Source organism: Maylandia zebra, linkage group LG17, assembly GCF_041146795.1.
Source record: "Maylandia zebra isolate NMK-2024a linkage group LG17, Mzebra_GT3a, whole genome shotgun sequence".
Classification (NCBI taxonomy): Eukaryota; Metazoa; Chordata; class Actinopteri; order Cichliformes; family Cichlidae; genus Maylandia; species Maylandia zebra.
In genome coordinates, this window is record NC_135183.1 from 6,856,548 (window position 1) to 6,872,288 (window position 15,741).

At 40.3% G+C, this 15,741-nt stretch overlaps 1 protein-coding gene across 5 annotated transcripts in view; it reads right to left on the bottom strand.

The window, feature by feature from the left end:
- lrp8 (low density lipoprotein receptor-related protein 8, apolipoprotein e receptor) overlaps positions 1-15,741 on the bottom strand; it is a 173,314-nt gene that overhangs the window by 61,696 nt on the left and 95,877 nt on the right. For all 5 annotated transcript variants that reach the window (XM_076875959.1, XM_076875958.1, XM_076875957.1 and 2 more), the window contains exon 4: positions 9,052-9,180. In XM_076875959.1, the coding sequence (XP_076732074.1) occupies positions 9,052-9,180 (129 nt within the window). The remainder of the gene's footprint in view (positions 1-9,051; positions 9,181-15,741) is intronic.

A 15,741-nucleotide genomic window follows, 5' to 3' on the forward strand; every position in this document is an offset into this window, starting at 1 on the left:
GCGGTGTTTGCACCTTGATCAATTTTCAGACAAACAGGCTTCACTGTCATCTCCAAGTAATACTGAGAGGGTGTGTGTGTGTGTGTGCTTGGCTGGAGTTGGGGGGTGAAAGAGGAATTGAGTAATGTTCTTAAAACCATCAATGGAAGAAAACAGTCTGCTCGAAACTGAAGTGCAACCGCCTCTGGGTGCCTAGTGAGCCTGTTTGTGTGCTGGCGCTCCATTGCATTACACCTACGCGCACAGTGAGAGCAGTCAAAGGATTATAAATGAAGGAGAACATAATGGGAAGAAACTCTGAGACAACTGCTAACACTCTGTATCTATGCAGCCACCTCTTGTAGTGTAAATGTGGGTGAAGCAAGATTAAAGAGGGAAAAATGCATTACGACGACTAGACTTTTTTTTTATGTCAGTGCACTCTTCTTCGTCTTCTTTGATCTGTTATCAAATAATGGAGTCCATGTTTTCTTCTATAGCTTCCTATAATAAAGAAGCTACATATTGCATGTGTGTAGATGCATAGGAAAAGGGGATGTGCAGGAATATGTTTTCATTTGTGTAGTTTTTATCTGTGTTTTTCATTAGGATACTTACTCTGTGCAGAAAGCACCTGAGCTTTCTGATAAACGTGTTTATTAAGATGTGCAACTTTTCCCCCCCACTTGCTTCTTTTTATTTTCCATCAGAAAAACACACATCTACAGTACACAATAATCTCTCCCTCTGCTCGGCTCCTCTCTGCCCTGCTATAAAACACCATCTAACATATCCCTGGGCATCCATTCGGCAGCAACTTGCTGTAATGTAACGCAGCAGCACTGGCTGATGTGAAAAGAGCAACAGGTCCTCGGGGCCTGCGGGAGCTTTCACACTACTGTCTTTCTCCCTTTCTGCAGATGAGGACAGAGAGGGGAACAACACACAGAGAAACAGTCTGCTGGAAATATCTGGAGCGAGTATTAGCACTGCAGAGAGATGAAACTAAAGCAAAGACAAAAAGAGGCATATGCACTGGGCATAGATAGAGATGCCTTCACTGACTGGAGACTATAAAACCATCACATTAGAGTGTGAAGAGGAGAACTAAAAACACCAAAGATGTGGTAATGCTATGTTTAAGTGGAAAACTTTAAGGTTCAAAAATAAAGCAAATGCAGATTTCCTCAAATGGCCAAAAGACAAAAACATGTTCAGGACCATGTTTTCCCAAGGAAAATGGGAAATAACTGCACTAATTTACTGAAATGTGTGCAAACATACATGGAATTCCATCACAAGGGAAAGGACTGGGTTTGTACAATTCTATTAAGCTTGAATTTTAAAAACAATTGGTATGACCACCTATATTCTTCAACAAATCTCTTTGCGAAGCTTTCTTTAAGTAGTCTTCAGGAACAATTAAGCCTACATGAAGGACATATAAAGCTCTTTCTTGGATGATGGCTGCCTTTTTTTGGTCCTCTCTGTCAAGATGATCCCACACTCCTTCAACAATGTTGAGGTCTCTGGGGAGGCCAGTCAATGACTGACAGTGTTTCATTGTGTTCTTATCCAGTTATGATTTTTATTGCATTGGCATTGCCTTCGGGATCATTGTTATACTAAAAAATAAAGATGTTGCCAATTGGACATTTCCATAAAGCACTGGTGGATCAAAACCTAATGGTACTTTCCTGCTGTCACAATTCCATCAAATTTGACAAGAGCGCCAACATCCCTGGCTAAAATGAAGCCCAAAACCATGACAGAGCATCCACCGTGTTTTACAGATGGCTAGAGGCACTCACTGTACCTCTACCCTGACCTCCTCTGCACATTTCGATGATTTGAGATAGGTTTTGATGAAACTTGAACAAGAAATCCTTGTTATAAGCAAGCACACAATGTCTTTGAGGTACATGAAATAAGACTAATCAGGATAGCCTACTTCTACATAGACTTGCTCCTTGACAATTTTAAATGACAAAAATACAGAACAATCAAGAATAAGAGTGTGACAGGCCCAACTGGACAAGCTTATCATTCCCAATAGACTAGGTGTGGGTTAGGGTGTCTGTATGAAAAGGCTTATGTTGGAGCTATGTAACTGTAATCTTTTTGTTTGTTTGTTTGTTTGAATACATACATTAGCATGAATGCAGCATTTTTATTGCTGTAAAGATAAAGTAGCCTGGCTCACTGTGATACAGTTGTGCTGCTTCTACAGAAGGGTTAGTACACTTAGAAGAAAGTAACAGAGAGGAAGAGGATGTGTCAAGCAAGATGGATTTAAAAAAAGATCTTTTACAAAAATCGACTTTCTACTTTCTCCAGGTAGAAACGACAGAAGCACATTCAGTCACTCAACTGATATGGTGAAGAATTCAAAATGTCAGTTTATTGTTGTACGAGGAAATTAGGACCAGTGTGTAAGATTGAACTGCCTCTATTAGCATAAATATCATATGTTATTCATAATTCTGTTTTCATTTGGGTATTGTTGACTACACATGGTATATGAATCATGTTATTGTTAGGTCGGAATGAGCCCCTTGTATCTAGAGCTCTAGAGAACAGCTCAATGTATTAAAATTATAAGTTGAGGTAGCAAAGGACACTTTTCTGGCATTTGTTGGTTGAATTCTTCACCTAATAAAACAGAAATTGGAAAAAAGGGAGTTCATCCATCTTGAAAATACTCTATCAGTGTTGAAAAACCCCCAAAACGTTTTAGCATCTGCACACTATGAAGCATGCAAACACATAGCTTGCAGCAGATGTGTGCCTAAACACATGCAATTTCACATTAACATAAATTAAAGGCTTATAAACTTTCTTCAGAGGCCTCCTCTTAATGTAACAGATATCCTCTCTTCCTGGACCCATGTTTTATTCAACATTTGGATATGCTCAATTAGCGGCCCAAATGAACATTAGCTGTACAACTGTAGCTGCTGACGGAGGGCGGGAAAGAGAGATGGGAGATCAAAGGTGCAGGAGGTGGTTACGGCAGCAGTAAGGATAGGGGATAGGGCTGTGTGATATGACCAAAATCTCATATCCCGATATAAGACATCTATCGTCTGATAACGATATAAATCACAAAAATGTAACATTTTCTGTAAATTCTGTTGCGTTAAGTGTTTCCAGCTGCGCGTCATGTAGCTGGAGTCGAGTGTTTTAACCGATGCATGAAACGATACATTTTTAGACATAGGTTGTAATGGCGTGAGTATTTATCACACGGCGTGCTGCGGGGAAAAGCCTGTTCTAACGTTTGAGTCTAAGGTTTATTTTTTAGCACCTGGCGGCTCTTTTTTGCTTCTCATCCGTAAACACTCTGCATCTTACACGTGATTTAGTTTATTTTGAAGTCTCAACAGGATCTTGAGCTTTATTGTGAAAGGTTTATGTGGAACATAAACAAGCGGACACACGATGGTTTTACCGTCGTTGTTGCTAACGACAACGCATAAAAACAAATGTTTGTTTGTCTGTAGTCTGGTTATATTGAATATAAGAGAAAGAGAGAACTTTAAGAAATAAATATAGCCACTACAGTGACCATCAAAACGATGAAAAAATATTACCGTAAACGGTTTATTTTACGACATCACGAAACAAACGATTGCGTAAAATGAAATGATAGACGTTTTTATATCGTCATCCGATATATATCGTTATATCGAACAGCCCTAATAGGGGATGGATGAAAGTAACAGATTTCAAAAAGGAACTATGTTTTCAGACACACCATCGATGAACTAATTTGTGTTTGTGGGTGGTATAGCGCTCTCTCTCTCTGTGCAGCCATTTCTATAGTTTTACCAAAGATCTTGATGAGTACGCTCCCACAAGCATAACATTGTAAGAAAGTCAGGCAGGGCTATTGGTCCGTTATTCTGCTTCCAAATGTTTATCACGTAACTGAACTTCATTGTTTGTGTGGCAAACACTCATTTGATGTTCCAGCTGTGTCTGGTACATCAATTAAAGATTATTTTTCCAAGAACAACAAATGGAAGAGCGGGAAAAAATTAGGTTACCAGATACCCAAAGGGAGTGCTGGTCTCATTAGTCTTTGCAAATGTTTTATCTTTATCTGTTTAAAGGACGAGAAGGAGGTGGGCTGACACATGCATATACTTTTATATTTTTTTTTGTGCTGCAGCACCAGTGACAGTATTGAGATACTCGCTTAGTAATAGGTAAATAATGACACCAACAACGCATCGCTTTCCCCCCTCTCATACCTGTGTGCATTCAAGGTGCAGATATAAATAAAGTTCACTGTACTTAATAGCATCTAGCCAGCGCTACAAACGAAGAGTGCACAGAAATGGACTAGTACTTCTTTTCTTTTTTTTTTGTGGTTGGTAATTTTAAATGTAGCTCCACAAACATCAAACACACAAACTGTTTCTGTGAAATCTTTCACAAAATGTGTCTGCTACATGAATGAACAGTTAGTGCATTTCCCAGGGAGGGAAAAAAACCTAAATGCATGATGGAAAAAGATGTAAGAAAGAGAGAGGGCAGATGAGAGATCATTTTAATATAACTGCTCTGCAGATGAAATTTAAATCTTATATGTAATGTCCTAATTCATTTTAGAGTTTTTAAATCAACAAACTGTGAGTATACCAATTTTGTTTTATTCCCAGTTTTCATGAAACTACTGTGCAGTTTAGTCTAGTCTAAACTGGTTAGTTTGTTGTGAACATTACAGTGATGTTGCACTGCTGTAGAGCGGCTGTGGTGTTCATGGTTAAAGTTAGTTAACATCAAATTAAATTCACTTGCTCAATTCTACATTTCATACAAGCTTTATTAGGTTTAGAAAAATCAGCTATCGAGTCATTTGCTTATATCTTACTGAATTTAACTGACTAAATCTCCCAAGAGCAGTGATTTTCTGAGAAGCAGTGCTGGTCACAGCCTGCACACAAAGAAATCCCTTCTGTCGCTCACAAAACAAGTTACTGTGTGAAGCATTTCTAAGCGATACTTTTCCCCACATTACACTACTACGCTCCATCTTAGGGTTCTCCCACCTGCCAAATCCCACTTCGACCCCTGCATGGACTACAGCAGCATTAAGCTACGGTAACATTATATTATATAATATATATCTTCTGTAAAGTCTACTCAGACAGAAACCCTCTTCAGAGATGTTATATGACTTGCCCCATAAACACACAAGGGTGTGTGTATGTGTGCGTGTGTGTTATAGGGGCAAATGCAAACTTCAATCTTGTGCCACACTGAAAGTGACACATGAGTATTACTAGATATGACCTGCAAATATTTCCATCACAGATTTCATGACAAAGTAATGAGAGTGCTTATTTAGACATGAAACCGATATGATCACATGTCCTCAGATTAATGGAAAGGAGTGTTTGTAGAGGAGGTGTATTCAGGAACATGCATTCCCACGATGATGCACACAGACTCAGAATGTAGAAACAGTACCTGTTTTGCTGCTACTACCACACTGTGACTAAAGTGACAGAGTAAGCTGAGGAGTCTTTGTGACTACAGCTCTTTTAATACTTTAACCAACAATGAATCCTCTTTTGTGACTTCCCACATAATATGATGAAGAGCTGACATTTTCTATTAAAAAAATAAAAATAAAATGTCAAATCTCGGCAGACCTGCAAGTAAACTGTACCTTCAGAGGCTGGTGGAGGTGTAAAACTGCAAGGTGGTGCTTTTAAACGCTGTAATGTTCTTAATTTGTGTTCCTCCACTTATTGAATTTGTTATCTGCATCTGTAATAAGGCGATATCTGCACTCTGTGTTTAACTGATGGATATGAAATTTGAATTTCAGATACTCTGAATGGTTTTGTGAAATTTTGTGTTTTGGAAAAAGAGTTAAGTTTTCATGAAAATAAAGACTAGCGTTAATGGATCCATTGTGCTGTTGGGCTTTAAGTCAGCTTTAATGTGTGATCTCTAAATGTCCGGTCAACTTTTTAATATTCATCAAAGGCTGATCTCTGCAGCAGAACGCCTATAACACCCACCTATATAATCAAACCACTTCAGACAGTAAATCAATTACCATCAAGGGCCCTATGAATTTCTTTTTTTTTTTTTTTCCCCCCCACAGGCGCATTAACCACTTTATTTTCTACTGAAAAAGGTGATGAAGAGTTGGCCAGGCCAGGCAGATGAAAGGCAATGGAAGACTATCAATACACAGAAATACAATGGAAAATTACAGGTGCTAAGTAAGCATGGGAAGAAAACTTATACACGAGATACAGACGGTATGTGAACAGTGCAGCTTGGGTTACATGACTAAATCAACAGTGCCTGCTGTTTTCATTAGGTCATGGTCATAGACGCCCTATAGAGATCTCCGTGTGCTACCGTCAACCTAAAGCGCACACACAAAATAAAAACAGATGAACTGGGACAAACACAGAAAAGACTAGAAGGAAGGTGTGGGAAAGAAGATGAGTTAGGACATCCTGCTAACCATGAGAAAAACAAACAAACCCCAAACAGTTATCACAACTTCTAAAATGTGGAAAAATTGTAACAAATTCCAGATTTCATGTGTTTTACACTAAGAAAATTCTGGATTAGCACGCAGCTGATGTGTGAAAGCTTTTTTTTCTCCATATAGACAATAGAGAGGTGGGAATCAGCAGACGGCCCACAATATGGTATTTTCACAATACTTCACTCATGATGCGATATTGTTACGATTTTTAACATTTTGCAATATGCTGTGCAATAACAAATCAGAGTTTATCACCTTATGATGCAATCTGTTTCTCATAAAACAACAGTTAAGTGTGATAAAGACAAGAATTCACATTTAAATTCACACTTGCTATAAGGCGACCCTGCAGTCCCTCTTGTTCACAAAATTCACAGAGTACTTGAATTTATGTAATAAAGCATCAATATTTGGGTCTCTATATCAATAAAATATCGGCATGCAAAGTATCACTATACTATGCTATATCGATTTTTTTGTGGATGGCAATTAACGTGAATTATTACACTGAACAAAAAAGAAGATGCGCACAGAACACAAAGAAATCAAAGAGGAGAGTTCGCAGAAGAGACTTTAAGGAGAAAGAGATTCATGCTGGTGCAAACCACAGGATCCCTCTGTGGAAGCAAACAATAGCTGCAAACCGATACTTTTAACTGTGATGAAGAGGCATGTGATGCACTCGCAGTGTGCAGATGCCCCCGTGACTTATGTGGTGAGACAATATCCATGGTTTGAAGGCAGCATGTTACAGCTAACAGCAACACTGTATTAATAATAATACATGAGGAGGCATTTGTAGAGTTTTGTTGACTGCCAAATTGGGGAGTCTGCACATCTTTGCGCCTCATCTTCAGCATGAGAATATATGAATGTCAAAGTTTCTGAAGGACAATGCCAGCATTATGGGAATAATCTGAAATGCATCACGCAGATAATCTTGTAGTTTCCTAGTGAGGACACTTGGTACATACTCTCTCTGCTTTAGGCCCCTGCATACAAAAACTGGTCTAAAATGACCCCACTTTGTCTCCATTAAAACATAATGACTGTGACAGTAAAAAAGCCATTTTTCATTTGGACAAAGGCACCAACATTATATTAGAGATATTAGAGAAATTCAGAACATAAAGGGCAAACTGTACATGCAATCTATATTCTTCAAAAAAATATGCTGTGGGTGCATGTGTTTGTTTCAGGTTTAAAATCAATAATGCTGCAGGCCAGATGTTTATGCTGATGAAAATCAATACCCCTTTTTCCTACAGCTTTGATATCAGCTGGGAGGATGTATGCTACAAAGTGTGACAGCAGTCAATGTATGCGTAATTACTAAAAACATGTGAGGGCATTGCTGATCAAACAAGTGTGTGCTTTCTGAAGAGACAGACTTGGGCTTGATTTCCATCATGACTGTAAAGTAGATGACAAGAAATTTAGCAGTCAATTCCAAAAGCGTTAGGATGCTTTGAAGTAACGATGGGCAGAGGTTCAACAATCTGCAAAAAAAAGTGCATTTACAAATTGTGGAACGATTTCAGAATAATGTTCCTCAACATAAAATTTCAAAGACTTTGGGTGTCTTATCATTTACGCTTTATAATATAAAGGCTGAAAGTCAATATTGGATGCCTGTGATCTCTAGCACTGCGTTAACAACAGGCATGATTCTGTCATGGAAAGTGCATGGACTCAGTGCCATTCACAAATGCAGGTTAAAGCTCTATCAGACAAACAAGATGCAAGCATGAGATGAAAGCATGCATAAATGCTGCCATCTTTGCTGAGTAACATCTGAATTAAAATGAACTATGGTAAAATGACTAAAGATGGCTAAAAGATGGACGCCGCACAATCTGGACTAAAGAGGAGAGGGACAGTCGGGCTTGTTATCAGCCCTACAGTTTTGGCAGATTACACATCTGGAAAGGAACCATGAATACAGGTATACATACAGGTTTTAGAGCAACATATGTTTCCATCAAGATGATGTCTTTTTCACGACACTATACTAAACTGCATCCTGTGTCTATTGCAACATCTGGATGCTCCACTGGCCTAAGTGTAGTCCAGACTTTCACTGACTGAAAACATTGGGAGCATTGCAAAAAGAAAAACATCACAAGAAAGATTCAGGACTGTTGAGCAGCCAGAATCTTATATGAGACAAGATAGAGACAGTCATTTTCTTCCACCAGTCCAGCAGCTGCTCTCCTCAGTTCCCAGATGTTTACAGACAGTTGTTAAAAGAACAGCAGATGCTACACAGTGGAAACCACGGCCCTGCCCCAACTTTTTTGAGACATCAAAGTCAAAAAGAGACAATATTTTTCTTAGAATGGTGCATTTGATGTGTTCTATTATAAGTAAAATAACTGCATTCAGTTTATATTTATGTTTTACACAGTGTCCCCACTTTTATGGAATTGGGGTTACACGTTACATTATTCCCAACTGGAATACAACAGACTGACTGCACTGTAACATGAAAAGTGTGCCGCGTGTTTAACTATGTGCTTCTTCCTTCACCATTTCCACCACAAACTTACCCGCGGCGCACTGCTCCTCATCTGCCCCGTTCTCGCAGTCCCTCTCTCCGTCGCATCGCCATGACAATGAAACACATTTGCTGGCAGCCCCTCCGCAATCAAACTTCTCTGGAGGACAGGTCTGTCGGCCTGTGGTTGCAGGGCAAGGGTGAAAGACAGCAAAGGAGAAAAGGCGGAGGGTGGGGGATGGGAAGAAGAGGAATGAGTGGAAGAAAATTGGCGTAAAAAGGGGGGAGAGAATGAAGTCAGGGAGAGTAAGATGGGACAAGAAAGGGAAGGAGGCAAAAAGATGGAGAGAGAAAAGAGAGCCAGTCAATGAAGCAGTTTGATAACTTAGTTATCTTCTCTCTCAAATCGATCCCTCTTCAAAGGTCTGCAATTAAATTAGACACACAGCTACAGTGGAACAAAGGAGTGGGAACACTGTCACACAAGACACAGAGCTGGGGGAAAAACAATGTAGACAAACAAACAAAGAAAGAAACAGAAGGAAGCCAAACAAGAAAAAAGTGCCCAAGTCTGTGTGTGAACAACTGTTTCAACCAGGGATCATTTTTCCATGAATATTTAGCCTTAAGAGCTAGATAACAATGTGCCAATATAAATGTTAAAAAGCCCAAGTCAAGACCCCACAGCTCATTTCCAAATTATTTATAAATGGAGCTACACAACATCTTTCCAAAATGCGCCTAATTCACCTCTTAGCTAGCTTAAACTCGGACACATATCGCAACAAACTGCTGTGAAAAAGGACACTTGGTGTATAGAATACTATATTGGTTGTTATTTTGAGTGTAAATCAGAGAAAGCAAAAGAAGTGGAAAGCTGCACATCGCAGACAGTGAAACACACTCCTTTACACACCGTGTGTGACTGAGAAAGTAGTCCCTCTAGATAAAAGCCTATTACAGTAGTCAAGGCCATTGTTCCTGCGTGTGTAACCCATGAGGTTGCTAGAGGGAGGAGGAGGGAAACACTCCGTTCTAATACATCAAATGTACACAGCCCACAGTCCCTGCAGCAAATCCCCGTGCCTTTTTCCGGCAACCCACTATACACCCTCACCCTGCCTCATTTTCCCCTCACCTCTCTCTTTAATGTCTCTCACTCCCACTCTAACGCCACAGAGACTCGAGCCCCAGATTACATTACAGCACTGTGTCAAACTCAACTCCATCAATTACACACATCTGACCACCAGCATGCTCGCTGGCAACAAGCCTATGTTTGTTGCAGCCGCAGATCAATAGTACCTATGGGATTCGCCCATTCCGGCTTCACTCTCCATTTTATTCTTCTCACATTCCTCCTCCTTGTTTTGATTTTTTTTAAACAACACTCTGATATTCAAACACTGCCCCTGGTGGTGGGACGTTGGGACTAGTTTAGCCAAGAGCGACTGCAAGAATCCTCTCCAGCTGTGCACTTTTGGTTGATGTGATCACCTTTGAAGTCATCCACTTGAATTTTCAGTCTTCTCTAAAACTGGGTTTAAGGTTAGACTTGGGCCCTGGTGCCGGGCTGGATCTTTTGGGTGACCACTTTCCTCTCACCTCCATCTTTCTTCCTCTCACTGAATATCGAGCTCTTGCGCGAGCATCTTTTCAAACCGTCATCCCCTAAATGAGGTTTCTCCTTCCCTTTAAAGAAATAAAAAGCCTCCTGCAAATCCGCTTTAAAAGACCCAACGAGTAAGCGCCATATCAGCGCAGTGTAGCTATTACTGCCAAAAGGGACTGAATGGTCTGCGTGTACAATAAGAGCGCGTGCGGGTGAGTGCACGTGCCCATGTTCTTGTGCCTTTGATGCAAAGAACGCAGCTCTTCTGGATGATGTGAAGGTGTGAATGTGATGTGGGTTATGTGGAGGTGTCTTAATATGTGAATTGTCTCAGCAATCTAAATGTGGGCCTCAGAGATCTGGTACTATACAGACAATAGTGTTCCTGGCCTCCACATTATCTGGCTTTTCTAAGAGAGTGTGTGTGTATATTAGTGTGTGTGTGTGTGTGTGTGTGTGTGTGTGTGGCAGTGTAATACTACTGTGGGAGACTTCGTCAGTTTCATACAAAGCCTAACATGGAAACATCACCTAAGGGCTTCAGTCCACCAAGTGTCTGACTGACAGTTGGGTTAAAAGGATGTAATTTGTCTGACTGACCATTTCTGGCCCCTGAGAGCCAGAATGGTCGACTCACGGATAAACTGCCAATCACGAGGCTGAATACAGATGAGCAAGGGGAAAAAAAAAAAAAGAGCTAACACTGATTATGACAAAACGAATTAGAGGATTCTCACCCCAAGGGTAATCATTTTCCATAAATACAAAGAAGTACGATTCCTGCTGATGTACAATCAAACAGTAACCTATAACTATTAAAAAGTCAATTCTTCTGCTCTCTATTAGAATTTGATAGACCATAATAATAGTTTCATCCCCACCAATAGCTTCTACATAAGGTCTCTCTATTTGCTGCCTCAGTTACTGTGCAGCCCATTCCCAGACAAAATTGGGTTGTGCAAGCTAAGAAATCTGTTTTTACGCTGCATGCGGAAGCAACAGGAGTTTGTGTGGACCAAGCTGAAGCGGGTAGCACATGGAGCAATTGGCATGATCAAGTCTGCATCTCAGATTGCGTCAACTAAAGGACATGGAAACACGAGCGTGGAACAATCTGATCAGCATGTAATCAAAAGGAAAACAAACATCGTATCATGTATTTTTTAATCTAGGGTGTATTTTTGTTTTTTCCTTTGCCAGTCCAGATGGTGTTGATAATGAAGTCACAGTTAAAGTTGCTTTCCCCAGTCTTTCAAAAATTGGTGCTGAGAGCAAATTTGCCCTCTGTCTATCTCTCCTTGTTCCTTCTCTCACTAAATGCTGACAAGGTGGACAAAAGTGGTAAAGCAGGCACTAAAGAGAACTGCAGGACTTCCTGAGGGAGAGATACTGCAGACTCTGATCGTGTTACATGCAGAGTGCAATATCTGACTCCTGCTCCCACCTTCTCAGGAAAAAGATGTACACAAGTCCATAAAAGCATCCTAATGCAAATAAAGACGCACGTAACTCTAAACTACAAATGCAGTGTTTGTGGAGACCGCATGTACACCAAAACAGCTGTGAATCATCGCCTCAGCTGCCAGTCAAAGGCATGTAAGTGAATTCACCTTTGTACTGAATGAATATTTCAAGAGCTGTGAAACTGCTGTGGCACAGATATAAACACTTGGCCGTTAGAGCAAATAATAGGCGAGGCACTGATACTAGCCATGCTCCAGTGGAGCTGCTTGGTGATGAGCAGTAAGACACTGAGGGCTCAATACAGCAGCTCCCTGGTGGGTGTAGGCATTATCGAATAAGTGTAAAAACGGGTTGGGAAACAAGCATGTACTCTTAGTGAATATAACAGGATACATCAGTGTAAAGGAAACAAACAAGTGCAAATTGGCTGGATGACCAGGTCAGAGCCTTTCCCTCAACTTTCATTTCTGTGACACAAACAAAGCACGCGAGGCTCAACAGATTCAGCCTTGAGCCTCTCTATTCACACCGTAACCCCATTTATACATTTATTCACAGGCCGACTCCGGGTAAGGGGTAATTTTACTTTGAGAGCATGAGCCTGATTTCATTAATATGGCAGTGCTATTAGAGAATAGCAGGTACTATGAGAAAACACAGGAAATTATGATGAGGGAAAACCAATGTACCCGGTTAAATTCCTTAACAGTCTTGTGTGTGTAGAATAAGTTAAAAATTCACTGCTTAGTGTTAGCAATACAGCCTGTGAAGGGATGCAGTAGCGAAATGCTGCAAGCCAAACTAAATTTATGAGTGACCTCTGTGGCCTCCTGTGCAGATTGCATTAATAGAAGCTTGCGCTGCAGTGTGAAAGTGAACTAGGATGAGATAGCTGGCTCCAGGAGGAAAAAAAATATTTACACAGCAGCTCTAGCTTTGTGAATTTATTGGTAGGAAGCATATTATCACATGAGAAAATATTCAATGAATGTTTGACTTATTAGGATAGACTGGGATTTTGATGATTGGAAGAAATGCATTCAGTGTCAACTTTATTTTAACTACATAAATCCACTGTATATTTTAAGGGAAAAATGGCTTTAATCATTTTTAATGTGTTGGTTTAGTATTTTGTACATTCTGGATATGAAATAGGTTTTTGCTCATCCTGGGGTCAGAAAACTCATTTGGCACACAGAACACGATGCAGTCTTTTAATTCAAACACGTCCACAACCAGAAGTAGTACACACTTGTTATTCTCCTCACATGGCCCGTCTAAGTGTCTATTATGAGGAGGGTATAGGGGTGGACGGAGCAAGGAGCTGTATGCTAATGAACTTTTGATGAACTACCTTTTTAATTTCCCTTCACAAGGAGGGAGGGATTGGAGCATTGTGGCGCGGCACCACGTCCACTATACAGCTCCATGCTTAGCATCGAGGCGAGCCTCGTAGTTGATTGATGTAGAAGTCCCCAAGCCCCGTAGGCTAATGCTAAGATAATTATTTATTACGAGTTGCGTGTGTGAGGCCAGGTAATAGAAGCAGTCCTTAAGTCACTGTCCATCACAATGAGACACAACGTCAAAACAAAAGCCACTTGGGAGAGTATGTGGTAATATGGCACATGATAAATGAGGAGGAACGGAGGCTTGTAGATGATTTACCCTGTATCGACACGAAGCATTGTACCTGCATGAATTTAAAATGCTTTAAGGTACACCGCAGACGGCACAGCATTGATTGATGAGGTACCCCGTTTTAATGTCTTTTTATGCAAAAAACACAGAAGAAACATGACATGTCTCACTACATTGGTGGCATATTATGAATGCCCAGATACTCTGCAATGCTTTGAATGTCAATTGAGTCAGCAAGCAAGCAGTACAAAGCAAAAAACAAAACAAAACTGTGTGCCATATGAAAGGCATTAAGTTCTTTGTAGCCACTTGCTTTTTATTGTGTCACTTTATTTTTCCTGGTCTTTTTTAACTTTAGAAGACACAACATAGTTTGTAGTTCCTTCTGGTACCTATGTTCATCAGAGCTGTGAAAAAAGAGAAAATAAACATATTTCTTGCATGTGTTTGACAGATCATCAATTGAGTCCAGCAGGAGGGAGTCCATAACAGTTGATCGTCTGTGAAACTGAATCATTAAACTCAAGTTTCAGCCGTGAGGTGGCATCATAAATTGGCGACTGCCTGCTTGAGAACAGTAAACCTTTACTGCTTGGCTACTCTGTGTGGTATAAAATCTGGGCCGAAGCATGTCTGGAATCAATACACAGTGAGGTACTGCACCTTACTGGAAAGCTTGGTCTGTATATTTAAAGGTCATATTAAATTTTATCCATGTATTTTGAGACCATTAAGTACACGCCACACCACAAACACTTAAATGTCTCTGCCTAATGTCTTTATATTTATCTTCAAGTATACAAGACAAGAAATAAGGGCGAAAAGAAGGGAGGTGGGATGTAAGGTGGGAGAAAGCGGTCAGATATTGGTCACAACATTGGAGAACATCAATACAAGGACAAACTGGAATCGAGGCAATTAGAGGAAGCTACTAGAAAGAAAGAGAAAGGCATCGAGCTGGAATTGGATCGGAATGGGGCTTCTTGTGAGTGCAGGGCCAAATTTACACAGATAAGAAATAAATAAATAAATCTTTGGCCACTCATTTACGCTGGAAACATTTTTACAAGATAACACTCTACAAATTGATCGACCTGCACATTAAGACCCAATCACAAATGTAAAATTCCACTCCACGCTGCGTTTCAAGCCGAATTACATCTTAATGTAGAATCGAATTGGAGAAGCAGTCCATGACGCAGTATGGAATAATTACTTTTGTTTTAAAGCTGTAACCTTAGTGAGAGGAGAAGAGCGGCAGTCGACAAAGGACGGGAAGGCGAGACCTCGCAGATGATCAATGATTCATTCAAGACCTGGGATGTAGGGATCAGCCAATTATTCGGCGTGTAAGGACTTTTTAAATCTAATGGTTTGATCGTTTGTAGTGGGTCGTGTCATCGTGTGGACACTCATTAACCTCATTCCAAGCAGCAGTCTTTTTTGTCCTCCCTGAGGCGCCCAATGCTTTCATTAGTGGCGCGTAAGGTACCTCCAAGGGGCAGACACTTTGAACTGCAGGTACCATTTATCTTTGTTTCGTAACCATTGACTAAAGCTTTCAGCTAGTACCTGCTCAGGTCTGAGCAGTGATATTTAATGTGGTTATTAGAGGCAAAACAATTAGTCAGTTCATTAACTGCATGATTGACAGGAAGATAGCTTATTGAAAAAAAAGGTGGGGGAAAAGTGAGATATTCTTTGGCTGCACATCCCAAATGTGGTTTTCTGTCTCATATGTCACTTTTAACTAAATATTATTAGGTTTTGGACTTTTGTTTTGGACAAGATATTTGAATAAGTCAGCTTGAGCTCTGGGAAGTTGTGACAGCATTTTTTCACTATTTGTCTGGCATTTCATAGACTTTAGATCAATCTATGATGAAAAGGCTGGCAACCTGTCCATGGTGTGTCATGTGTCTATGGTAGGCTAGGCTCCAGCTCCCCCCCCCCCCAACCCTGAAATGGAAAAGTATGGGTGGATGGATGAATCAGTGCATGCATTATATCCTTGCGGTCAGTTTT